Source organism: Alexandromys fortis, unplaced genomic scaffold (genome assembly GCF_014885135.2).
Source record: "Alexandromys fortis isolate MF-2015 unplaced genomic scaffold, M_Fortis_MF-2015_v1.1 scaffold_124, whole genome shotgun sequence".
In the NCBI taxonomy this organism is placed as follows: Eukaryota; Metazoa; Chordata; class Mammalia; order Rodentia; family Cricetidae; genus Alexandromys; species Alexandromys fortis.
In genome coordinates this window covers 3,645,345-3,673,135 of record NW_026067995.1, presented here as the reverse complement: position 1 = coordinate 3,673,135, position 27,791 = coordinate 3,645,345, and the positions used below count along the sequence as shown (strand labels likewise).

The window sequence follows — 27,791 nt, the reverse complement described above, 5'->3', positions numbered from 1 at the left end:
GCCGGTGGATGGGAAACCTCAAACTAAGATTCTGTTGGGGTCCAAGTGTGGGCACTGTGTCCCCAATGCTGCACCTGCACTTGGCAGAAAGGATGTCAGCATTGGAGTCAGGATATCTAGAGGGTTGGAGAGCAGACTTGAAGTAGATATTTACAGAGTGCAAGTCAAGAGGCTGGAGTGATGTCTCAACACCTACGAGCACTGGCTGCTCCCCCAGAGGACCTGGGTTGAGTTCCCAGCACCCTCATGGGAACTCAAGACTGTCTGCCACTCCAGTTCCAGGGGATCTGATGCCTCTCCTGGGCTCTGCGGGCACAGGACACACAAAGCACACAGACATACATGTGTGCAAAACCCTCATTCACATAAAATGATAAATCTCAAAAAAAAAATCTAAAAACCAACATGGAAGTCGAGATCAAAGAAAATAGAACGTTGGCTATTTCCTGCTCTGAAGATGGTATGCCAGTGTCTCTCTGCTTTCCCTGTGGGCACCTACAACACGGAGAGCTGAAGGGCACACTCCTGAGAATACACACCGGAGCAGGTAAACGGTACAATAAACTACCTAGGGAATCAAATCCAAGTATCCCGTGCCTCCTTGTCAGGGAACTCTGACCTGAAGACAAAAGATGGAACCCGCACAAGCTCTTAAGAGCATCCCTGACATTAAAATTTTATTCTGGAGGCTTCTAAATGCTCGAGAGCTTACCACAAATACCTGTACTTGTTAGATCGATTTCCAGCAGAATAATTATCGGACCTCCTGAAATAATTTAAACCTTTTCCTTTTTAAAAAAATTTTGATGTGTGTATATGTGCATGTATGTTCACATGTATATATGCTCACATGCACATGTATGTATGTGAATGCCAGGTGTCTTCTTCATCCATTCTCTGCCTTATTTTTATAAAAAATATCTCTCACTGAGCCTGCAGCTCACTGATCCCATCAGGCTGACTGGCCATTGAGCCACAGGAGCCTCCTGTTTCCACCACCCCAGAGCTGGAATTACAGTCATACACAGTCCTGTCTGGCTTTGTTATGTGTGTGCTGGGAATCAGTCTCAGATCCTGAGGTTTGCATGACAAGCCCTTCACCAGCTGGCCGGTCTCATTAGCCCCCAGGGCCTCTTCTTACTTCCTGTACCTCAGGACGGTAAAGGAAACGAATCGAGAAAGGGCAGCCTAGCCCAGTGCCGGCAGACCCCGCAGACCCCTTGACTTGGACAAACGCAGGCTGCAGGCTGAGTGGAGGGAGAAAGGGAAGAGCCACGCTTACCTTTCTCAGCCTCAGAGCAAGGACAATGGATCTGGTGCACAGGATAAGGGATGCCAGGCAGACCATAATGACAAACACGTCAAACACCAGGACGTACTGAGTGCTTCTCTGAACTGCAGAACGAGGCAGAATGCAAATGTTAAGCACACCTTGCACAAATTGTGGAGACTGACTTCCCAGCAAATGGCAGTCTGAAGGGAAATCCAAAGAAAAATCAATGTGTCTATTGTTAAAACAGTATAACTATCATTCAGAAGTCCATGAACAAGGCAACACACCCTGGAGGAAAGGGTCATTTACTTACAAACGTAGGCAATGCTAATCAACGCACTAAAATTCTTCATAAATATTTCCTGTATGCCAGAATTCAGCAGAACATGATCCATTTAGGCTCCACTCAAGAGTGGCTAAAATGCCTGTATGGCCCAACAGACCCCGAGTTTGCCTTGTACAGTGAGAAGCCGCAGCCCTGCTCATCAGCTCCACCGTGCACCGTCTCACCACGCCACCAATCTGAAAGGCTTCGCCTGCTTGCCAACACCAAGAAAACAACTCACGGGAAGAGAGGAGTGATCTGCGGTTTTCTTTGTAATGCACAGGGCAAGAGGCTGTCAGAGAGAGCAGTCTGTAAGCTTGGCTGCTCCCAGACGTCACGGTGGAACATTCTAGCCGCTGCTCTCCTCTTCCACACGGTGACTATACTGACTTCTCTATCCCGCCTGGGGACCTTCACAAGCTTAAGCCTAGAACGGGCACACCTGCCCTTGGCCAGAGCAGCACGGACACACACCTGCTCTGATTTATTTGGGGAAGGGGTCAAGGTTCAGATGTTTCTTCTTATTGATTGTGTTGCAATGTATTCTGACCTCCCGCCCCCATCTCTTAGCTTCCCCCATCCCTATCAACACCTGGTCCCCTTCCCAGATTCATAGCCGTTGATCTGGTTTGGGACAATGAATTCAACCATGAGCCGGGGCCTGATGGGGTCCTAAGTGGTAACCCAGCTGAAGCAGCGGGTTTCTCCTCACTGTGTCTGCAGCAAGCAGGTCTCTCTCCAGGCAGAGGCCCTGAGTTCCTCCTCCACCTGTGTCTGCCTGCTGAAGGGGCTGTTCCCATGCACTCCCCCTAAGGGCCTCTGCCGCTGCAGCTGCTATGAGCCTGTGGCTGGAGTGTGTTTGAGGTGGCTGTGAGTTATGGAGATGCTGGCATTTCTCAGCATCCCTCCTCCCAGGCCATACCCAGCACTTCCTGTTGTGGGTCGAGCTGTGAGCTCTCAGCTGACTGCTCCATGTCTGCCTGCCACGATAGACTCTTAGCCCTCAGAGCCACAGGCTCAAACGACTCTCCCTTCTCTAAGTCACCTTCTAGAAAGTCACCAAGTCATCTTGATCATGGTGTTCACACAGCAATAGAAAAGTATCTAAGACAAATACAGTTGCTGAATATGAACTAGTAGAAATTCTCCTGCCTCAGCCTCCCGAGTGTTGGCAGCATCCAGCAGCCACTGATTTCTTACCCCCCACTGAAACTATTTTGTAGAAATATCTTGTAGAAGCAGCTTCCAAAACTGGCTTTGGAAAACATTGGTTCAGAAATATGCACCACCACTCTGAGTGGGTAAACCCCACACCCTGCTCATCCCATGCTCCCAAACATGTGATGTGTCTAGATGCTCTACCTCTGTCTGCCTGAGAGACACTGGCTCAGGGCTATCCAAATGCGTTAACTCCCGTCCAGCAGTAAGTAAACACTATCACACACACACCCCCATGGCTGGGAGACCCGCTCACCTCATGGGGCTCGTTACAAACTCAGACTGGTGGAGACCAGAAGCACATTTTTAGGGAAAATGGTTATCAGGTAGCAGATGAGGTCCGCCTGTGAAAGGGGCCGTTGCCTGAACTTTGAGGAGATGTGGGTAAACGTGGTTGATAACAAGGGAAGCAAGCAGCCCAGATGCTGAGTGAGCGGGAAGGAGCAGCAGAACACTTGGGAAATAGCAGCCAGAGCCCACCAGATGTCGCCTCTGGTCTCGTCTCTCAGGTAGGGCTTCTCAATCCACCACACAGCTTCAGATGAAAGAGAGAACATAAACCATCTCCCAAACTGGTTTCTAAACCTCAGCTTTTTAATGATTTCCCAACCCTTCACTTTATCTTAAATGCGTCTTTTCCTGGTGACGAGGTCAAGTTTCTTAAGACATGGCTGTAGGAATAGCATATTTTAACCGTTTTTTCACTCAGCTCTGCATGGCCTGCGTTTCTCTACATTGACCACCAGGGGGAGCTAGAGCCCCCCTCTGTGCACAGGTGGGGGGGGAGCCCCAGTTATCAAGAAGGAGCCATGGTCTGGGGATGCCTGGGGAGCTGTGAAGCACTTTGACCCTCGTGGTGACTATTGAAAATCACATTTTAAATATGACCAAGGTGACTTCTTTTGCCAGGACACAGCTGCAGCTTTGCTTGGTGGTGATCTGTGATGAGGGAGTGTCTGCTGGGGATAGGAAACCATTTTATCCAAACCTTAAACTGTGTGTTTCCTTTAGGAACAACTGAAGCCAAGGCTAGAAAAGGAAGAGAAGACTTCAAAATCATCATCAGTCGTTGTACAACTGAGAAGTAACGGTCCACTGTTAGGGTAGAGACCATGTGTCTCCTGTTTCATGTTTCTGGTTGTCTGGTCAAAGGGGAACTCATTTAAACAAAGTTTGCCGACTCTCAATGGTGACCTTTCAGAGACAGCGCCCTGACCACTGAACAACCCAAACGGGATCCACAGGGCCTAGGCTTTCCTTCTCCCTTCTTCTTTTGGAACAGGAACCCCTGTGTAACCTAGGCTGGCCTTGAACTTGAAATCTCCCTGCCTCTTCCTCCATGGTGCTGGGCTCGCAGGTACGTGACATCACACCTAGCTCATCAGGGCCACTTTGGGCACATGGACCATGAGGTAACTGAGGAACTGTCCCCATGTTTATTCAGGCTGCTCTCTCTGCTCTGGGTCTTGACTCTTCTCTGCTGTCCAAGGCTTGGGTCAAAAACATGCCTTCTCCAAAGACCATTTTACGATTCCCCCTCGGCCCTGGTCAAAGTACCCGCTTCCTCAGACCACTCATATGTCCACACCGACCCTAAGCACAACACACTAGAGATCTGGTCCCTCTCCCTCACTGTGGCTTTTCCTCCTCCATTAGAGCCCAGCAACTCTGATGATTTCCCCTCTCAGCACTGAGTGCCAGTGCCCTCAGCAAACACAGTCATTGCTGCTGCTTTGTAGAGAATTCTAAGACAGAGAGGCCAAGACATAGGTCTAAGCCCCCAGACACCGCGAACAGAAACAGAATGGTGAGCACAGGCCATCTGGCTGCAGAGACTGATCCCTTAAGCCACTGACTCATGATAAGTCTTCCAGAGAAGCAATAAACACTTGCTGACTTGGACAGACGTCTCGAGACTGGTGTTTTAAGCTTTTTTTTTTTATGGGACTTTCTTCCCACCGCCATCTACAACAATCACACGAACCCCAAGCCACCCTGTAACACACAAAGGGCAGGTTGCACAACACACTTACTAGATCCAGATATATTCATGGCTTTACATTCTTCTATGTTGGCCTCGCTGTTAAAATAGATCCTTATTTTTCCGCTGTGGGCTGTGTTGTCGAAGGTAATCTAGAGGCAGAAATTGAGAGGTTATAGTCCGATTGGGAGGTGGGAGCTTTCAGGTCAACCACTCAGGAAAGTCAGCAGCCCCAGGATGGAACACTGATACAGAGATCTTAGCAATGGAAATGTCCCCAGCGTATGGGTTCTGCTCTAGCAGCTGTCGCTGTGAAGGCCTTAGGCAGCCCGAGGATATTTCAGCTAATAATTCCAGGTCGCACTCCATCACTGAGTCACGTCAGAGGAAGGCTGCTCACAGCCTTCATTCAGCCTGCTGTCTTTTTTTTTTTTTTTTTTTTTTTTTTTTTTTTTTTTTTTTTTTTTTTTTTTTGTGTTTTTTTTTTTTTTTTTTTTTTTTTTTTTGTGGATCTTTTTTTTTTTTTTTTTTTTTTTTTTTTTTGGTTTTGGTTTTTCGAGACAGGGTTTCTCTGTGGTTTTGGAGCCTGTCCTGGAACTAGCTCTTATAGACCAGGCTGGTCTCAAACTCACAGAGATCCGCCTGCCTCTGCCTCCCAAGTGCTGGGATTAAAGGCGTGCGCCACCACCGCCAGGCTTCAGCCTGCTTCCTTATACAGCCCAGGACCACCTGCCCAGAGATGGTGCTGCCCACAGTGGGAGGGGCTTTCCTACATCAATCAGCCGCCAAGAAAAAACTCTCCCCTGAGGTCCTCTTGTGGACACTCCCTCAGGTCACCGTGGGCTGTGTCAAGCTGACAGCTGAAGCCAACTAGGAGAATTTCTTCACAATTTTCTTTTAGTGGTAAGAACTGCAGGGTAAAGTGTTTCTGTAGGTGCCAGGGATCTGAACTCGCATCCTCATGGGAGCCACCTTCCCAGTCCAGGAAAACGGTTTTAGGGAGTTGGAAAGGCCTGGCTCCATCTTTACATGAAACAGTCTCTAGATGAGACCAGTGCAGCAGGCTTCAGGTTTATCTTCTTCTACAGAAGCCATAGGGAACAAACCAGACGGAGGTCACCGTAAGACAAAGACACTTGCCGTGTTCCGAAAGCTGTAACAGTCCGGTACCTCTCGGGAGTGAATTGCCTGTAGGTCAATTCCTCTGAGGGCAAAGGAGATATCAACTTGCACGAGCCTGAATAAGTAAGAGGCATATCCGTCAGTGTGACGAGGCTACTGTCCACCCCCGGCCTCCTCTCCTGGGGACTGAGACCTCATGTTGTGTTTACCGGTAAAAATCCAGCCTGAAGAAGGCAGTCTGTGTCCAGCCCTCGGGCTCCTTGTCCAGCACTTGGAGGTCTAGGTGAATGCAGTCTAGAGCAAAGACAGACCGGAAATGGTCACTTCCCGCAAGAACATGATGCTTAGGTGCATACAGCAGCCTTGTTAGGAGAAGCAGGACCCTCTAAACATCTCAAAACATCTGCCAGAAAACACCAACAACATGGAGCACAGTAACCCTTCAGTGGAGAATCTGGCAGGGGCCACTTTTAGTCAGGGACGGTGGCAACATTGGCAGTCTCAGGAAGAAGCAGGCTTCAGATGCCTCCTGCTACAATACCCTGGGAAGGACCCAACAACCGTGTGACATTCTTTCCCCAGATGCATAACCTCGACCAGCTCTGAGGAAAGAGAAGATGTTCTTTTCTTTAGAACATAGCAATCAGAAGAGCATGGGTGGCAAGTGCCACCTATTCTACATTCTTAAAGCACACACTGTGTGCTCACCTACTCTTCTACATTCTTACACACTGTGTGCTCACCTACTCTTCTACATTCTTAAAGCACACACTGTGTGCTCACCTACATTCTTAACAGAGCAGCTCCAAGTGACTGCATGGTGAGCTGGGACGTTTTTAGTCAAGCAGTCTCCTAAGGGAAGGGATGATAATCACCAACCTCAATTAGCCTATGAAGACCACTGCGTATTTTATAAATGATAGAGCGGTATAGCAGTGCGCACCCTTGGTCCCAGACCTTGGGAAGTGGGGGCAGAGGATACATGGTTAAGAGCACACACTGCAGAATTTTAAGATGTTCGAAGAGACAGACCAAAACAGCGCTCCCTTCCCATCACCAGGAACGTGTGGTTTCCTGAGCCAAAGCCTTGGGCGGCAACTGTGGAAGGCGACAGCCCAGGGGCCAGAGAGAGCCTGCTCCTCTGAGTCCCACTGAGTTGCCAGCACACGGGAGCCATTTTGCTCATCACAGGAAATGACAAAGTCACATGACGCGACGGCCACCGCTGTTACCTGTCTCGATGTCACTGTCAATATTCAGGGTCTCGTTAGGAGGAACCGTGGCGCCTGTCTTGTAGTGCTGCTTACAGAATTTCAAGCCAGTTCTGCTGTCCTCATTCTCTCCATAGCCAAGGGTTGCCAGGGAAATGTTCTTTAGATGGCGATACTGTTTTTATAAAAACACAGTTAAATAAATACACGAGTTCTTAAAAAACCACAAGTCCTACCGTATGGAATACAACTGTAGCTACTTTTATTGCTTATACAACGCCTTTGGGGGGACCCCTGTCCAGTTCAACACAGCACACGGTTGTTTTCTTCAGTTGAACAGGGACACGCTGCCTCATCGAACGCCACACCAAAGCAACACCCTCAGGGATACTCGCAACCTCCTCCCAGCCGAAACCAAGGCCTTGCTCGTCTCTCAGACTGTGTCTCACACTGAGGTTCCTCAGCTCTACCCTGTGAGCCTTACTGGCCTCCAGGCAGTTGCCAGAGCTTAACAAGACACACTGTAGTGTTTAAAAGTAGGACATTTAGAACACTCGCCTGCTTCATAGCAAAGAAGATGCTCTCATAGGCGTCCTCTTGAGTGTATACGCTGCAGCTATAATCATCTTCATCAACTCCGGAAAATCCTTTCAAGAACAGATGCTTAAAAGCAAGAGTGTTGTCTTCTTTAAAAGCCACCACCAGCTGGTTGCCTAAGCCAAAGCGGACAAGCTGCAAAAGAAAACACAGGCATGTGGTTTTTAACCATTTACCAGGGAAAGAAAATGGCTGGTGCTGATTGTTATCAATTCTTATCAATTTTCATCGCTAAGCATCTGAGGAAAAATATCCATTCCTTGATTTACACATTAAGAGCAACACTATTAAAAAAACACAAGCCTGAAAGAGAATCGCCCATTGCATTGGATCAACAACTCCCAGTATAAGAGTGTGTTGGGACTCAGCACCCCAGAGAACGATGCTGGGATGTGCCAGGCAGGACTTTGAGATGAAGAAACAGCCCTAAGGCTTCTCCCACCCTGTCTGTCCTAAGGCTTTCTCTGGGGTTCTTTAGCCTGTCGTGCCTCAGACAGACAGGACTGTCACGTGCTTCTGTGTCTCAGCAAGCAGGGAAGAAGAAATGACTCATAGAAACGACAGTTGAAACCACACCCAGGACTTTGCTCCTGGATATTTTCTGTCCTTTAGGGTGTCTGCCCCCTTAAAAATCACTTGCTGGTGGGGATAGTGACCATTCCTGCAATGCCAACATGCAGGGAGCAAAGGAAGAAGGATTGCTGTGAGTTCAAGGCCAGCCAGGTCATATAATGAGATCCTGCCTCAACATCCCCCCCTCCCCAAATCATTTATTTGCTGACATAAAGTCAAATACTCAAAGACTCTCTTCATCAAGAGCTACAGTTTCCTCTTAGACTCCTTCAATAGGAAAAACAGCTATCGCCACAGGTTCATAAGAAGCCAGGAAGCTGCACATGTTATGACCATGCACACACTACCACACAGGCATGATCCCTCTTCACACACATTGTGCATATGTGCACATGCCTGCAGAGCAAGCCTTCATCCCTGCACTCTGTCACATAGAGCACACTCTCATCCAAAACTACACACACACACACACACACACACACACACAGAGGCTTGACCCCCCCATACATACACACACACAAACACATCACACAGGCTTGATCCCCCCTCTCGTGCATACACACACACACACACACACACACACGTGTACACATGCATGCCTGCAGTGCACGTCTTTACCCCTGTATTCTGTCCCACATAGCGTGCTCCAGATCAAGGCTCCACACACAAACACACTGACACACAGGCGGCTGTGGTAAAGGAAACCTCAGCAAGCTTCTCTCTCCCACACCTTCCCCACTTCCCCAAGCAGTCTTACAAACCAAGAATGTTTCCTCGCAGTGACGATTCCAGTGAATCATCGTGGAACCTTGAGCTGTGTCTCGTGTGTGAAATCAGGAAAGAGGACTGGGTGACCCCTACGGTTCTGTCATATCCGGTGTTCCTCAGCATGCTATATACACACATCGATGTATAAATCATGAGACTGACAAAATCCGCATAAGGACTTCCCAGTGGCTGACAGTTTTAACTTTTGTATTTTGTCTGGTTGGGTTTTTAGTATGTCTTGGTGAATCCAATCGGTGCTGAATATGAGAATGTGCGTTGATTTTTAAAGACTGGATAGTTAACAGCAGGAGTCCCCGTGTTTTCAGCAACTGCCATAGCCCCCCCCATCACTGACAGGTGCATTTGCAGTACCCCGTCCGCCACGACAACCAGCCCTTGCTATCACCATGCTCAGCCCGCACTTTACACTGATGTTAACTGCATTAGCATTCATGAAATGGCCCCCAGCCTCATAGCTAGAATGGACGTTGAGCTTGGCTCCAAAGCTCTTTATAACACCACATAAACAAAGCCTTTCCACTGAAAACTTTAAAAGGTCTCTGGGAGACTTCTCATAGGAGAGGATTTAGTGCTAGACTTTTCAGAATTATAGAAGCAACCATTGCTTGAGCATGTCTACAGATGATACTCTTTAATAACTTAATGTCACCACACCGAATTCCTCAAATACCAATGATTAAGCAATTATCAGAAACAGCTATTCTAAGAAAACCAGCAGAGAAGATACCCCAAGCCTATTCCAACCTGTGCTGAAAATCAAGCAACCTAAAAGCCAAGTTCTCCAGCTAAATGATGACGTTCAATACTGACGTCCCCTGCAAGGGATGTCAGCAAGGGTTGGGTTGTTTTCTAAAAGCTAAAACTATAAACTAGGGAAGCAACACACATGAGTGTTTGGAAGATTTGAAAGAGGCCAGCTATCTCCGGACAGCCTGAGCAGTAGCCCCTTGGATGAAACTCTTTAATCATCGTGTATAGAGTGGTTCTTCCCCAAGCTGGAGTGGAGCGAGAGAAAGGTTGTCCACAGTGCTGAGTAATGACTCATCACAGAGTACCAAGCATTGTAATTTTTTAAAAAAAAAAAAGTGTATAATGACTTCATGTAATTCACCTATTAAACTGGACTCCACGAGGAGGAGGCTTTGTTTGTTTGTTTGTTTGTTTACATAGCACCATTGAGTCAGAAGGGGAACGGGTGACAGTTGGACAGTGACCCGAGTGTCACCATCAAACAGAGTCACCTGATGAATGTAGCACCATTGCACACATGTGTCACCTGATGTTCAGCCATATAGTCAGGCACAAACATCTGGAAAGTGTCTAAGGGTCTAAACGCTGTTCTTCCTGATGCTAGGATCTGTTTAACCTCTCAGCCACTTGCCACGCTCTTACAGAAAAGGCTGCCACCTGACTCTAGACACGGGGCTGTGAGACCCTCCCTTCCCACCCTCGTAGTGAAGTCGAAGGCACACAAAGTGTCTGAGGAAGGAACTGACAAACTGATCGCAAATGGGGCACATGATTTGTTGATATCGAAAGCCATGGCCTTATTTAAACTTAAAGCCATCAACACAATTCTGAGATGAAGAGATGGTGACACTGTGATGTCTTCCTAGTACCACTTCCATCTAGGATGAAGAACAGGAATTTTTCCCAGTTCTCTTGTTCCAAGAAAAAAGCCAATGTCTCTATGCACAGTCCAGCATCATCAAGTAAGGGCTGAAATTGCCAAAACTCTTAGGAGAGACCATTATGAGAGGGAAATTGTGTAGTCTCTGGCCTTGACAGAACCAGCTTTGCCTAAGCAGCAGGAGCAAGGGAGGATGGTGTCGACTAAATGACTTTATTCTCAAAAAGTGGCAGCAAGAAACTACATCCCATACCACCGTTAAATGCCAAAATTTGCCATGAACAAGATACAACACACACACACACACAATACTCATTTACTGTAGTCTGGAAAAGCTGGGAATCAAAGTCCTCGTTATAAAATCAACGTAGGAGAAAGCATACTATGCCCAGTAGAGCAAGATGTCACTCCGACTGTTGTACAGCATAGAAAGACTGGAACTCAGGAAAGAAGGCGGACGCCTTCCCTGAGGTCATAAGTTATTGCCGAACACAGAGCTAGCTTCTTTTTTCTTTCTAAATTTTTCCTAATCCTGTGATCTTCAGACTCACTGGATTAGGAAGAGACAGAGAATGAGAAGGCAGGAAAGGTGGGATGATGTAAGAAGTGACCAAGCCATCCACAACTAGATAGATGATAGATAGATAGATAGATAATAGATAGATAGATAGATAGATAGATGATAGATAGATAGATGATAGATAGATAGATGATAGATAGATAGATAGATAGATAGATAGATAGATAGATAGATAGATGCCACATGGGAATAAGACTGAGGCAGGAGTAGGTTGTAACTTACAGGATTATATTAGGAGAGAAACAGAAATCCACACAAAGAGCAAATACCAGTTCCCAGAATTTGTTTATTATAAAAAGTAAAATAAGAGATGCCTACAGCAGAGCAGAGAGAGGGACATTACACAATGGGGGAGCGAGTCTTCAAATCACACCTGCAGAGTGAAGAGGAAAAGGACCACTCTGGGCAGAGAGGTACAAACGTCAGTGATAAACACCAGGCTGTTCCGGCTGGCATCTGGACAGGAGGCCGTAGATGAAACCTCCCTGGACAGAGGGTGAGGAAGATGCTGGGAATCTATGAATTCTGTACTATAAATTCATAGTTGTCTTCTGGGAAAAGAAGCACTTTTCAGAACTTCCTGAGCAGTGGTTTGTGAATTGCTTGCCTTGTGAGTCTGATGGTCTTGGTTCAATCCCCAGAACCTATGTAAAATGCTGGGCATAGGAGGATGTGTGTGTGGAATCCCTGTGATAGCAAATTGGGAGAAACAAGGGAATTCCCCTATCTTGATGGCTAGTTACCCTAACAAACTCGCTGAAGCTCCAGGCCTAGAAGAGACCCTGTCTCAGGACCCCCGAGGAATGACACTCAAGATGACCTCTGACATCCGTGTGCACTCACCCACAGTAGAATTCCTGAGCAGGAGGAGAATGAAGTCTACACTTTCCTAAGAAAGAACAGTAGGATTGGGCTGCAGTTAGAGTTACGAGCACTGGCTGCTCTCCCAGAGGACCCAGGCTCAGGTTCATCCCACAAGCAACCACATGGTAGCTATCAACTTCTGCAACTCCAGCCCCAGGGAATCTGACACCTTCTCCTAGACCCCGGAGGCACTGCACACATGTGGCACCCAGACGAATCACTCAATCATATAAAATAACAAAGTAAAAATAAGATGATAACAGCATTTGAAGAGACTGGGACTTGTTCAAGACGAACTTTGAAGCAGTCTGGCCCACTGGCCGGTCTTCCTACCTGCAAACCAAGAAGACAAAGCCTGTATCCAGCACAAGGTACCAAAAGAGAACAAGAGTGCAGGCTTTGGAGCCTGGCTGGGCTCAAACCCCAGCTCTGCGTGGCACCAAATTTTTAAACCCCTTTGTCCCAGTTTCTTCGTCCATGAAAAGGGGATTCTAACGGAGCCCAATTCACAGGGTTGCAGAAAGGATAAACTGAGTAACCATGCCTAAGACCCTCCTCACGGTTGCCGTGGCAACCATTAACCCGTGAGCTATCAGCAGCAGTGTAGGTAACATAGTGTGTCTCGACTCAGTGCCCTGCAAATGAGATGTTTCTTCTGTTTCTGAAATCTGAGATAAGTGTGGATGGAAAGATGGCTCAGTGGCTAAAAGCACTGGCTGCTTTGGCAGAGGACCAGAGTTTGGTTCACAGCACTCACACCAGGTTTAATTCCCACTCCAGGAGATCTGACGCCCTCTCTGGTCTATCCAGGTACTGCACTCATATGTGCATACTCACAAACGTGTAAATAAAAATTAAAACGAACCTAAATCAGAAATAAGAAACTACGCTGGGGGAATGCTGAGAATGGGAAAAGCATAGGCAGGTAACATTTTGAAGAGGGAAGTTAACGTGATTCAATAGTAACCAGACTAAAAAGAAAAACTAAGTTAAGATGGCAATGATTTTCTTATGCCTACAGCAGTTACAATTTTAACAACAGTACTAGATTAAAACATCAAAGTTTAAGCAAGATAGAAAACTGGTAAATAATCAACTAAATCATTTCTTTGCCTTTTAAGATACAATGAAGAAGACTCTAATTTATAGGTCACCAAAACTAAACTTGAAGACCAAGAATGGAAACGGGCAACCGATGCATCCTGTTAACCACACCCCTGCACCCTGGGCGTGCAGGGTCTTACGTCTTCTGAAGCGACTGCTTGCCTTTCTCTCTTTTAATTACTTTTATGTTGTTTTATTATATTAATGCATTTGAGTGTTTTGCCTGTACACCACATGTATGCCTCGTGTCTACGGAATCCAGAAGATGGCATCAGATACTCTAGGTCTGGAGTTATAAGTATGAGCCACGGTGTGTGCTGGAAACTGAACTCAGGTCTCTGGATGCCAGTGTTCCTAGCCTCAGAGCCATCTCTTCAGCCCCGTGACTTGCTTTTCTGGATGAGCTGGGACAGCACATTATCCAACCTGAAGACTCCTGAACAAACTCAGAGTCAAGTTGCAGCTGTAATCACAGCCGAGGTCCCCTCATTTCCACATGGAGGCATTCCTTACATTTTTTATGTTGTATTTCAGAAAAATCATCTTTTTTGGATTGATGGTACCAGTAGTTTATGTACATTAGAGCTAAAGACTCCAAATCAGTACTGTTTTCTTTTCAGACACGTATGTTCAACTGCAGTCGCCTCGGGAGAAGTCACCCACAGATGAGGTCAAAGCCACAGCTCAACAGCTGGATGACCGCGCTGACGGCCGTTCCAGTTCTGGTGATAACTGATCAGCAGGACGACCTTAGATCAAGGTCCAATGCAACACTCAGACATTCTTGATAGTGCCTGTAGTTAACACTTTCATGGGGGCACAACGCTTCTGATTAAGGAAACAGCGTTTTCTATGTCTGAAGACTTTGAAAAACATATTAGATACTGTAAGATGGATTCTTGAGAACTCCTCGGCAGCCTGTGCACCTCACATGGATTGGGGTGAGAAGATTAAGAAACCCCTTCAACATGGATCTTCTTTTTTTTACAGCTCCTGTGGAGACATGGCCTCACGAACTCTTACTGAAACCAGGTCTTCTGAACTGAACTTCGGCCTACTCTCTGTCCTCTGCCCTCCGAGGAGACTTAATTTCAGTCTCATGAACTTCAGTTCATGTGAGTCTTGCAGATAAACAAGCAAGAACAGAACAGGTGGAGATGGTTGGATCTCGGGGAAGGGAGGAGTCATTGTGTGAGTTACCTGTGTGGTCACCATGACTATCTTCAGAATCTGCAAGCCCAGCTTCCATGGGATCTGGCGTCTGGCTCTGTATTTCTCACAGGGGCTCATGAAGTAGAACCTCAGGTCTTCCCTCAGACGCTCTTCCTTCACCTCAGAATCAAGAGACGCCATCGCGCTTCTGCCACAGAAGACAGTTTTTAAACACCCGGGAACAGCCTGTCTCTCCCAGCGCTCCTGGCCTACACTTCCTGGTCACAGACGTCACCTGTTCCCAGACACGGAACTCTCAGACCAGTGACCTCTTGTCTCGGGAAATCGGAAGGGGGCTCCACTCCTTTGTGACCTGCCTTTGCACAAAACGACCCATCTCACTCAAAATGCCTGTTGTCAGAATCAAAAGCTTTGCCTGGCGTTTCCTATGTCTCCTGTTGTTAAGAGTGTAGGTGGATGGGTGGGAGAAGAGTGTGAAAATGTGAGTTTCTGTGTGTGAGAGTGTGCTGTTCCAAAAACCACAAAAGGGAAATCAACATGACACTTTGGGTTGGAAATGACTGGCATTTTATATAAATCGACAGAATTAAATCGTTAAGGATTTAGAAAATCTTTATCCTATAACTCTGAGAAGAATTATGTCCCCCAGTTATGGATAAATATCAAAGATTACAAGATTCCAGAAGAGAGAGTGGCGGGGGATGGATGTTATAGTAATATATTATATACATGCACGAAATTGTCTAAGAATAAATATTTAATACCAGAATATAAACCGCTTGAGAGAGCTAGGATAGCAGCTCTCTGCTTACCCCCAGCTATATTCTTGTCAACTTGGCTCATCAACTCCAAACTTATGGCTGGACACGTGATCATCAAGGCCAGAGACAACCAATGAGAGGTGGCCATGGAACCATGACCATAACTGATGGCTAAGTCTCCAAGGTGAGGAGTACAAAATATGCTGGGCATATAGAAATTATTAACGCTAAAAACATGAATTTTGCTAAGAGATAATGTAGCATAGAACATGTACAATAGAAAATTAATCTAAATTTTATATATATAGCATAACAGAACAATGTGTAAGATATATTTAGCAGTAGAATGTAATCAGCATGATCACGACTGGACTGTTGTGATATAGTTCTCCTGTTGGGTCAGAGTAGACACAGATCAGAGGTCGTAGACTAAACGGATGGGCTGTGCTGTGAGCTTGGCCTTCCTATTTAAATAACACCCTATACAACTACGATCTGGGCTGTCTACCTGGACTAAAACTTTAAAAGAAGCTGAAAGACATGATAGGGTGGGTATGAACATCACGGTGTGCGTGAGCGGTCAGAAGACAAATGCACGGAGCCAGTTCTCTCCTTCCACCTCTATGTGGGGCTGAACTCCGGTCTTCCACAGCGATTACCTTTACCTACGGAGCCATATTGCTCACCCTGGTTTTCTGTTTCTAAATTGATTTTTTTTTTTTTTTTTTTTTGGTTTTTCAAGACAGGGTTTCTCTGTAGTTTTGGAGCTTGTCCTGGAACTAGCTCTTGCAGACCAGGCTGGTCTCGAACTCACAGAGATTTGCCTGCCTCTGCCTCCCGAGTGCTGGGATTGAAGGCATGTGCCACCAGCACCTGACTATAATGTCATTTCTAAGATTGGTACACTAGGTTAGCTAGAACCATCCTACCAGAAATTTTAAAAGGAGATAAGAAATGAAGGAAGTTTTTGAAGGAAGACAGGAAGGAAAGGATAGAGAAAGGAAGGGAGGGAGGGAGAGGGGGGAGAGGAGGAAAGGGGGAAGGTTAAAAGAAAAGTGAAGGGAGAAAAGATGAGAGGGAGAGTGAGGTAGCTGGGGTTTCTGCTGCTGTGAAGAAACTCCATGACCATTACGTGAGCTGGGGAGGAAAGGTTTTATTCAGTTTATCCTTCCACATTGCCCTTAACCACTGAAGGAAGTCAGGACAGGAACTCAAGCAGGGCAGGAACCTGGAGGCAGGAGCTGATGCAGAGGCCATGGAGGGGTGCTGCTTACTGGCTTGTTTTTCCTGGCTTGCTCAGCGGCTTTCTTTTAGAACCCAGAATCACCAGCCTAGGGATGGCACCACCCACAAAGATCTGGGCCTGCCCCCACTGATCACTAAGGAGAAAATTTCCTGCAGCTGGATCTAATAGAGGTATGTCCTCAACTGAGTCTCCTTCCTCTCTGATGACTCTAGCTTGTGTCAAGTTGACAGAAAACCAGCCAGGACAGAGAAAGACATGGAGAAAATAGTTCCTACTGAAGGTCCATGCTGATCAAAGGTGGATGGAGAGGACCCGTAAAGACTGGAGGGTCTAACAGTAGGCAGCTCCTAGGCTATCTCACCTGCTTCTACAGCTATTGCCAAATGCCACTCACACACTCTGGGACTTGTTGTGTGTGTGTGTGTGTGTGTGTGTGTGTGTGTGTGTCACCCTGAGCTGGCAGCAGATTCTCCTCTCTTGCAGATATGTACCCCAAAGCCCTTCCCTCTCGGGAAGTAGGCTGAGAAAGCACTCCTAAGGCTACCCCACAGACCAGACTGACTCCATGTCCTATTTCCTAAGAAAGGGGAAATGAAAACACAACCACATCCCCAGACACACTAGCCATAGAGCAGTGGGACTCAAACCTAGGTGACTGGGGTACTTCAGAGTGTTGAGTTGCTTGAGTCTGAACTGGAGCTGCCTTCTGTGTCCTGAGATATGCAGTGGATGAGCCTCCAGGGACCTGGGACAATCTAACATGTAACTTATAAGGTATGGCCAGCGCCTGAATAAACAGAACCAGACTAATGGCAATTGAGTAACAAAAGAGCTTAGAATGTAGCAGAAACCGAGCATGCACCACTGCATGCCTTAGTACTGTAAAGCTGAGAAAAGGGCCTTGCTGAGAGTGGAGAGATAGCTCAGTGGTTAACAGCACTGACTGCTCTTCAGAGGGCCTGGGTTCAATTCCCAGCATCCATAGGGTGGCTAATGGCTGCCTTAGGGGATCCAATGTCCTCCCCTAGCCTCTGCAGCTACTGCACACATATGCAGGTAAAACACCTATACACATAAAAACAAAGTTAAAAGAAAAAGAAAGTAGCCTTGAATGCCATACAGCATGGGTAAAATATCTAGAAGATAAACTTTAATAAAAAACTACTTTTTAATAATGAGAAACCAGCCACTAAATGAGTCTCATTTCAAAAGACAAAGTTGGACGAGGTGGCTTATGTCTATGATTGTAACACTCCACAAACTGAGACAAGAGGGTTTTACGGACTTCTAGGCCAACCTGAGCTAAACAGTGAGTTCCAGTCCAGCCTGAACTACATAGTATGTTCCAGGCCAGCCTGAGCTACAGACTATCTCAAGAAAGACTTTACATATATGTTTGCCTTGAGCATGCTATTGGAAGCTCCTTAGCCTAACTGACTGAATAATCACTCTGTGGGCTGGGTGCTGGGACAGGACGTGGGATGAGTAGGTTCCTCGAAGGTCACGTGCTCAAGCTCCAGCAGGTGAGACTTGGGAACACATCATTGTTAAGTAGGTGATTGAGGGTTGCACCACGGGGTACCCGTGACTCCAGACACAAAGTTCTGACCGTGAGGTGAAGGGTTCAGAGAGCAAGGAGAACCCCACCATGGTCATAATTCACAGGTGTCAATACTACGGAGGCACTTGACTAGGAAGGTGGAGGGACCTAGCATTGTCTTCCCTGAGCTTGAGAACAAACAGCGTCCTCACAAAGGAGTTTTAGAGGCCAGAGAAGATGACTAGGGGCTCTTGAGGGTGTGTGAGTGACAACTTTAAAAACAACCACAGTCACTTTAGTCTAAAGGATGTGTGCTGACATCCCATGATACGCTTTTCATTGAATAAACGCGAAGAGGTGTGTACTAGATCCTTAGAACCCTACACACACACACACACACACACACACACACACAGAATGGCATAGTGGGTAATGCGCTTGCCTTGTAAGCAGAACTGAGTCCGATTTCCTAGAGCCTACAGGAAAGTGCCAATCATGGTGATGAATGCTGTACTCTCATTTCCAGGGGAGCAGAGACCAGAGGCATCCCCAAGACATATTACACACACACATGCACACACACAAATACATTCTCACATACACGCTCACACACACTCACAGAATCACACATGCACACACACTCACATGCACACACACACACACTACAGACTCACATGCGCACACACACTAACAGACACACATGTGCACACACACTCACTCACACAATGCACACACACTCACAGACTCATACATGCACACACACACACACACACACACACACTCAGAAGCCTCAGGCAAAGCCAGAAAATGATAGCAAAAGCAACAAAGTTTTGAAATACCAAGACAGTAAGAGGTAGCAGAGAATGCAAGTAAAACTTGTCAGGACTTATCTAAACTACTATGTCTTTCCAGACCTGTTCCTTAACCCACTAGGAGTCACAATGTTCCTAATACTGGAAAGGACTGAATGTGCTTAACTCTCCTTCAAAGCACCCTCCACCCCCCGAGCCGCTCAACCTGCAAACCGTAGGAAAGAATGAGTGGCCGGAACAGGTGGCAGAAACACAGAACAAAAGGTTGGGGACGTAATGGATGCTCAAGATGAATCTGACTTAGATTTTAAAACATCTAAACTTTGAAGAAAAGTAAATGGTATTTGGGTCCAAAAATTCTAGCATCTCAAAGGAAAAGTTTAAATGTGTGAGTTATTGAGACTTCCCTGAACATACTACCTTGCTCCTCTCTTCTCAGTTTGTAGTTTTGCCTGGCCGCCTAGTAGGTAAAGGTATTTATTGTAAAGGTACAGGCTTCACTGTAGCAACGATAGAGGGGTTTATGTAAAGCAAAGAAAGCGACAGAAAAACTAAAAAGAAAAAGAAGAGCGGGCGATATGTCAGGATAAACTCATTCATTCGCTTGACAGACAGGTTCCCAGCACTCCCTGGTGGGGAATACCAGCTGGGAGACGGGCGCCAGGGGCCTGAAACTGCAGTCACCCCTTCATAAGCACGAACAAGGTCAGAAGGCTGGAGGAATGCCGCGACTCTCACCAGCGACGGTAACAATCAGCAACAGGTTCAGAAAATAGGCGAAACTTTCCCAAGAGTGGAGGAAAGAACGGCTCTAACGCGGCTTGAGGCACGGGAATCTGTGCAGGTCTGATGACGCCAGCCCATTAACCGCAGCAACCACACACTGCTACGGCGAGAAACCGATCAAGACAATTACAGCACTTACACACTAACAGTTTAATTAAGTCAAAGGAAATGCATGATCCTCACTGTGTGTACATGTGTGTATATCTCTGTGTGTACACACACATATGTATGCACACATGGAAGCCCGAGGTTGGCATCAGGTGTCTCCCTCACTAAGATGGTGGAGGGGAAAACACCTCTCACTGAAGCCGGGCTTCACAGATTAGACTAGACTAGCTGGCCAGAGAATCCTAAGATCTTCCTGTGTCTGTCTCCCCAACACTAGGATCATAGTCTGGAGCCACCACACCTGGCTTTTGGAGAGATTCTAAGGACTGAGCTCCGGTCCTCATGCTTATGTAGCAAGCCCTTTACTGACTGAGCCGTATTCCTAACCCCTGGATTTCGATAAGCTTACTAAATAACATGGTCGAGGACCAAATTACCAAAGGTGAGGTAAACACAGTACCCATCAGCGTTAAAATAAGATGTGAAACAGAAAAGAAACTTGGCCAGACAATGGTTGAGCAAATGCTTGAGGATGCAGATGGGCTGGTCAGGTGGTGGGAAGAAAAGGGAAGCAGGCCACGGCTGCACTGGCTCCTTAGCAAGCCTACCCTGCCGTGATTAACCGGGACCATGTGATGATTGGGCTCAGGGTTACCATGTGACTGAGGGCAATTCTAGCTTTACTGAACCAAGTGCATGGAAGCCTGATGTGTTGAAAAGCTATTTCCATGATGCTTAGCTGTATCGAGATCGTAAACCCAATTTCATTGTGGGACTGAGGCAAAGGCTCTTGACCTTTGCTTCTGAAAATGCAGGCACCAGGTGCATGATGGCCTCCTGCTGGCAGAGATGGGACCAGTCCACGCTGCTATTGTTTTGAATTACTTGGGTGACCCTTACTCTGCCTGACAAAAGTGACAGGATGGGTCTAATGACAGACTGACTTAGAAGTGGCCTGTTGCTATCTCCTCATGCTGCCAAGGAGGCAAGTTAGGCACCTGGAGCTCAAGACTGGCCGCAATACAAAAATCTTGTTTTTTTTACCGAGACGTCTGTTTTTCCTTCTTGACACTCGAGTTTGCATTTCTTAAGGTCTCATTCTCAGTGCTCCTGACTCCTGCTACAGCCCCTCCCTGAGCATCTTCTCCCTTACTTGATCCCAGACGTGGCTTCCCCCCAGTGCACCACATCACAGCTAGAGGGCAGTGCTAGAGACCGGCTTAATTACCTTTAAATTGATTTCAGCTCGTTTCCTGAATCCGGCATTTCCGGCTGAAATCACCTCTGGGACTTTCTGCTCCTCTCAGAATGAGCGCTGAGCCTCCTACCACTTCCGGGCATTGCTTACGAGATTGCAGTTCACTTCTCCCATGCTCACGCTCACCCTGTTTCCTCACTGCGCCCCGTCCAGTCACTTCTGGCTCTGGAATATTCCCCCTACCTGGGAGTCTGCACCTGGTGTTTCCCCAGCTCTTTGCATTTCTGGATCCTTCCTGTCCTTGGAGTTTCTCAGCTCGGGGGGGTGGGGGTGGGGAGTGGGGGTGGGTATGGTTTTACAGAGGCCTTTGGGGGTTTTCCTTGCAGGACTGCGCACCAGACCTTGGACCTTAAACACGCCAAGCAAGGACTCAGCCACAGACTAGACTCCTTACCCCCTTTTACTTTTTACTTTGCCTCTGGGTCTCACTAAGTTGTCCACACTAGACTTAAACTCACCATTACCCAAGCAGGTCTTGAACTAGAGATCCTCCTGCCTCAGCCTCCCAAACAGCTGGGTTTACAGTCAGCTAGAGAGGCTCATGTCACCCCTCGGTTCCTTATTGTAACCTTTACTTTCCTCCGATTCAATATCACAACTGGTTTTCCTTGTAAGAGCTTCCTTAAGCCCTGCTGCACCGTATCTGGAGCATACGGCAGACTCCCTAACACAGTAGGTATTCAGTGAATATGGCTTGAAAGAAGCTAAATGAATCAATGGATGAGGCCATGATTCTGGCTACATAAGTTTTTCCTCAGTCGGTGCCCTTTAAAATCAAACCATAGCAACAGTAATAAACACTATGTAACAATAGAAAATTGAAAATGTTAGAATGACCAACTGAATGAAATATTAAAGTCATACTTAGCCAAGATGACTAGAAGGTTCTAGGTGGTCTAGGTGCCCAATTTGCTGATAGAATTGTTGCCTTGTTTTATTCTTTTACTTGCTACTCCTGGGGTTTTTTTTTTTTTTTTTGAATCAGCTTGATAAGTTACCACCATGATGTTCTGATGATCTGCTCTTTGGGCCAGAGTCTTTTCAGATACAGAATACAAAAAAAAAAAAAAAAAAAAACAACCCCACACACACAAACCCAACAACAACAAAAAGAACAAAGAGATGCTTGTATAAAAAATAAAATCAGTGAATACATCAGATATAGAATATAGACAAATAATTTAATGTGTATCTCTAAGTACAGCAAACCTCAGAAGGCATGGAAGCCACTGATAGACAACACCGTCAGAAGTTTAACACTTCAATGAGTGAAAAAACAATGGGCTGGACAGATGGCTCAGAGGAGAAAGTACTCCCTGAGCAAGTGGGGGTTCAGTGTTCAGACCCCAGAAGCAGGCAAAAGCCAGGCAGGTGTGAGTGTCCTCTGTAGTTCCAGCGCACTGGAAGCAGAATTGGGGGCCCCTAGGTTAACTAGATAAGCTGGCTAGCTGGAATGCCCCAGTTTTAATGAGAGACTCTGTCTCCATAAACAAAAAGGATAGCGTGACTGAGGAAGACACTGATGCCAGCTGCAGGCCGACACACCCATGCGCATCCACACACATGCAAACGTGCAGTCACACACACGAGCAGAGCCAAAAGGCAGACTCAGATAAGGTCTGCATGATACTGAAGCATCCAGAAGCTTACTGCTGTTAGTAGTTAATAGGTGCTGGGTTCCTAATAGCCCAAACTATTAATAAGAAAAAGACAGCCCAGTGCAGTTACAGGCAAAGGGTCTGGAGAGCAGCAACAGGTTGCTATAGCAATCAGGTTGGCACAAATCCAGCTTAACACTTATGCATCCAGGGGAAACTCTGTTGGGAAAAATGGAAGTACTAACAGCCAATCTGTTCTTTTTCTATGAGTGTTTGTATGATCAAGGAACCAAGGCTTTATGTGTTTTTCTGCAAATTTTGTAACTGCTATCTATTAAAATATCTATAAACTATTCACTGAATCCAGACTTGAGACTGTGAGCCGGGGAAAATGCCTATGTTACATTGTTACATTTTGATTATAAAATAAACACAGTATAATCTCATTATTTTTTAAATGTTAGTGTGTGTGTCCAAAGTTGGCTCCCCATATTTCACCCTTTTAAAACATCTAGAACTAGCAAACAAACATGAAAAAGCATTGCCTGCCCACAAGACCTCTGGGAAATGTTTCCCAGGGAATCTTAATTTTCCTCATGTTTTCTCTCTTTTCTACAATGTTGGTAACATTGAATTATTTAGTTACTATCAGAAGGTAAATAACCTAAGGTCAAAGTAGGGTGTCTAACATGTATCAGGGAACCAGGTACTCCCTTGCCCTTTTCTCACGTGTGCTGAGTGGGAGGAGCAAGTGGAAGAAAGGGTGAATATGAAGTCCCTCAGTGGTGGCCCTGAGGGCCCCAGGACAAGGGTCAGATGGCCAGTCCCCAGTCCCACAGACAGAGAAGTTAACCGTTGCCCAAGTCAAGGAGGCTATTAAAAATATCTCTGTACAGATAAGTCACGTGGTGGCTCGGATCCCTCAGGAAGAGCCCTGGAAGAACACCGAAGGGACTTTCCGTTGCCCACGAGTGCTCTCAACAGAAGATGGACACGCAGAATTTTCAGGATTTCCCTGAAGACAGCTGGGCCACTGAGTTCTTATGAAACCACCCCGCCATTCTCCTCAATGCCCCAGACTTCCAGGAATGCAGAAGTAGAGCCACACATGTTCAAAGTGCTTATTCTCAACAGGCCGCACTCTTTCTGCAAACATAAGGAAGAATCCGTTCCTGGGGCCACAGGAGGAGGGAGTCAGTCTCCTCTTCTCAGGAGAATGGGCTCTGACCGCTGAGGACAAAGGCAGCAACGATGGCAAGCCCTTGCTATCCTTTTCTTTTAAAAAAAAAAATTATTTATTTATTATGTACAGTGTTCAGCCTCCATGCCTGCAGGCCAGAAGAGGGCACCAGATCTCATTACAGATGGTTGTGAGCCACCATGTGGTTGCTGGGAATTGAACTCAGGACCTCCGAAAAAAGTAGTCTGTGCTCTTAACCTCTGAGCCATCTCGCCAGCCCATCTAACCTTTTCTTTTCTGAAGTTTTCAACAAGCATACGGCTCCAATGTCCTGCTTACCCAGTCTGCCAGTCTCTCGGTGGGCCACACCTCTTGGAAATGTGCCATGGGTAATAGGATTTTTTTTTATAAAGTCCACCATTTAAACCATGTGTCTTCAAAAATTAGGACACTGAAGACGATGTTCCAGAATCGCTGGCCTCAAGAGTTACTAATGACTACCCCGCAGAAATTTTTAACTGAAATCATGAAGACGTATTTCAAAGAAAGAAAGAGGAAAAAAAGACAATTTTTGAAAGAGAAGAGATGAAATCAGCCATCTGAGAGGAAAGGAAGTTGGACACCTGTGCCTACAAAGCAGTCTTCCCTCATCAAGAAGAAAGAGTTCAGGACCAGGGAGCCTGGGACCAGGCTCAAAACAGAACAAGGGTTCTGCTGTAGACAGGTCAGATAAGACATCAGAGGGGAAGTCCAAGTGGCGGCAGAAGCAAGTGAACACAGATGGGCATACTCCACACTGAGTAGAACATTGTATTCTGCTTGTTTAAGTGGCTGGGGCTGGGGCAGTGGGTTCCAAGGTTAAAAGTGCTCATTGCTATTCCAGGGGACCCGAGTATGGATCCTGGCATTCCCTTCAGAGTTCACAATCACCTGTTACTCCAGCTCCAAGGGATAAGCAGCCCCTCTCTGGCCCCCATGGGCACTTACATGCACAGCATACACACAGACACACACATACACACAGACACACACATACACACAGACACACACAGACACACACATACACACAGACACACACAGACACACACAGACACACACATACACACACATACACACAGACACACACATACACGCAGACACACAGACACACACAAATGAAAATAAATGTTAAAAGTAGCTACTTCTGGGAATTAAGTTACTTTTCTCTGTGGTGGACACACGGGCCCTCTGAAGAGTCATTTCTCTCCTCAGAAATGACAACTCTAAAGGCCCAGCAAAGAAGGCTCGCTTTAGTGCTTAGGGCCAAATTGGTTTTCTTTGGCAACTGTTTTTACTCACAAATGTTAACCACAAGAAGACACCTGGTTGTCAGCTTTTTTTTTTTTTTTTCCCCCACTAAGTTTCAAAAACAATCTGAATTTAGGTTTCATGTCACTGACGGGAGCCATGGAGCAGGGAGACTGGCTTCTAACTGCGCATCCGTGACTCTCAGCTCCACGTGAGTGTCTTCCAAGTCTTCCCTTTGTTGGCAGACTTCAGTGTTGGGACATTATATATATCACCCTCCTTGATAGAGGAGATGGGAAAGCCTTGATCCTGGAGGAAAAGCACACAAAAGGTGCTTTTCTTTTTAAACAGATCCTGGCTGCAAGACCTGGTTCAGGAAGGTTGAATGAGAAAGGTGTGCAGGGCAAAAGTTCAGGCGGGCAGGTGTTTAACATCTCTTGGGATTGAAAGAGGAAGACAAGCAAAAATCTTGGCACAATTCAGACTCTACCAGGAAAGCCTATCCAACTGTCCTGGTTACGTGCTGTTGGCTTAGAATGTCGTGGATGCTGTGAGCGGCACCTGACATGGCAGAGCTCATAGCCCACTTAGAGAGAGCTGTATTCTTCGTCCCTTGTACACACAATGCCCGAGTTTGCACCACAGGCGATTTTTCCACCTCTTGTACCACCCCACTTCCGTTCTCAGTTTACAGCAACCGTCTTGTCTCCCCACCCGTATTGGACAGCCAGACACCTGCCTATGGTATATGTCACATCTGCAAGCCTTCAAAAATGGTTTCCACAAACATTTAGTCTGTGTCCTTCAGCAATGTACACAGCTTCTGAGGACACAGAGTATGTCAAAAACCATTCAAGCCCTGAACGAAATGTGCTGGGAAAAACAATGTCAAACAAAAATAAAACTGAAGGCTATGCTTCACACCCAACATGAGCACAGACATTTTCCAGGCCAGACAGAGGTGTGAGCCCATAAATCTACAGGTATTTGGTCCTTGGTTTCAAGGACAGTGCATTAAGGGAGAAGACAGAGAAGTGGGTACACTTCTGCTCGTGTGACATATTAAAAATAAACTCCTTGCTGGGCGGTGGTGGCGCACATCTTTAATCCCAGCACTCAGGAGGCAGAGGCAGGTGGATCTCTGCGAGTTTGAGGCCAGCCTCGTCTATAAGAGCTAGTTCCGGGACAGGCACCAAAGCTACAGAGAAACCTTGTCTCAAATAAAATAAAATAAACTCCTTTACTTTCAGAGAGGAGTTTACAGATTGTATGACACTGGCCATTTTGATGTGACTTTCACAACTTGTTACAGTTGTCAAAGCTGCACCATTTTTTTCAGGGATGCATATGTATTTGTGTACGAGCACATGTGTGCACACGTGTTGTGCATGTGGGGACAACCTAGTGAGCCATCTTCAGGAACAAGGCAGACCTCTTTTGAGACAGGGTCTCCCATTGGTCTGGAGCTCTGAAATTAGGGGAGGCTGGCAGGCCAGTGAACTTTGGGGGTCCTCCTGTCGCCTGCCCCTCCAGCTTTAGGATTACAGGCGCCAAGTACTTTTACCTGGGTGTTGAGGCTCCAACCCCGTCCTTGAGAACCCACCAATGTTGTTTTATAATTCAAAATTGGTCTTTCAAAGGTCTGGGAAATCTATGCCACCCTTGCAGAAAGTTCTCCACTCAGGCAATCATCCCAGACCAAATAAGCTCCCTTCTGATTCAGTTTTCCTTGTTGACCTGGAGAGCACCCTGCTGGGAAGGCAGGAGCCGCTCCTGGCTGCCTTAGAAAACTTTAACATCCCACCACTATTTGCTTAAGAGCAGCAAGCAGGAGCCAAAGGCCACTTTGTCCTCACCTCAACTGAGCTGCTGTAGAAGTTTAGGCACATAGGAGGGGCCACTTGGCAGAGCCATCTGGCTTGACTGAACGCTTTTTCATAGAGCTGAGGAAACCAGGGTTGACCACACCGTAACCCTCCCACCTAAGAAAAGGCATGTTTGTTCCGGAATGTAAAACCCGGCCTTATTTAACTAAGTGCAAGCAGTTAGCGTGGGCCTGCCCAAGGTAGTAAGAACGCTCCGGTAAAGCCAACCAGGATCCTTCAGCCAACCAGGATCTTTCAGAATATTGTCTCCAGAAAAAGCCTCACCAGGACTTTAACCTGAAAACATCTGATCTCTCTCCGGGTCCTTTACCTGGGGAAACGGTCAGGTTGCAGGACTCTGGGGAACAAGAAGGAGTTGGAAAGCGGACCCACTGCGCACCCATCTCCCGACCCTCGGGACAGCATCCCCCAGTTGGAAGTCTGGAGGTATCCAAAACCTCTTACCCTCGCAGTCAGCGCTCTCATTGCAGCCCCGGGGCCCCGCGGATGTGTGAGCCCTGGTCGCCACGCGTGGCCCTGTTCTCCCGCCACGCCCCCGTGTCCCCACCGGCCGCCGCTGCCTTTCTCCAGAGCTGGGCGACCCGGGAGCTGCTCTGCCAGTGTCGCGAAGAGCTTTAACTAAGCGACCGCGAGCCGGAGGCAGGAGGTGGAACCGGGAGCAGGTGTGGGCGCAGGGACACTGCAGCTGGGGCAGTCCCGGAAGGAGATGACGCTGGAACCCAGGAGGTCACAAGACGTGGCGCCCCGGGGGAGTACAGACCTGTGGTGGGTGTCCCAGGCCGGGTCCAGGGCGCAGTTCCAAGCAGGCAGGTCCAGCGTCTCCTCGCCTCCAGGCATGGCGCGAGCGCCACCGACGTGCGAAGCCTCCATCCCCCTCGATCCCCACAGT

At 47.0% G+C, this 27,791-nt stretch overlaps 1 protein-coding gene across 1 annotated transcript in view; it reads right to left on the bottom strand.

Annotated features, from left to right (window-relative positions):
• Mcoln2 (mucolipin TRP cation channel 2) overlaps nucleotides 1-27,791 on the bottom strand; it is a 41,518-nt gene extending 13,727 nt beyond the window's left edge. Inside the window, exons 1-8 of the mRNA XM_050160221.1 lie at nucleotides 27,663-27,791; nucleotides 14,468-14,627; nucleotides 7,689-7,862; nucleotides 7,152-7,305; nucleotides 6,129-6,213; nucleotides 5,938-6,034; nucleotides 4,850-4,949; nucleotides 1,283-1,395 (exon numbers count right to left, since the gene is read on the bottom strand). Coding sequence (XP_050016178.1) covers nucleotides 1,283-1,395; nucleotides 4,850-4,949; nucleotides 5,938-6,034; nucleotides 6,129-6,213; nucleotides 7,152-7,305; nucleotides 7,689-7,862; nucleotides 14,468-14,627; nucleotides 27,663-27,772 — 993 coding nt within the window. The 5' untranslated portion in view covers nucleotides 27,773-27,791. The remainder of the gene's footprint in view (nucleotides 1-1,282; nucleotides 1,396-4,849; nucleotides 4,950-5,937; nucleotides 6,035-6,128; nucleotides 6,214-7,151; nucleotides 7,306-7,688; nucleotides 7,863-14,467; nucleotides 14,628-27,662) is intronic.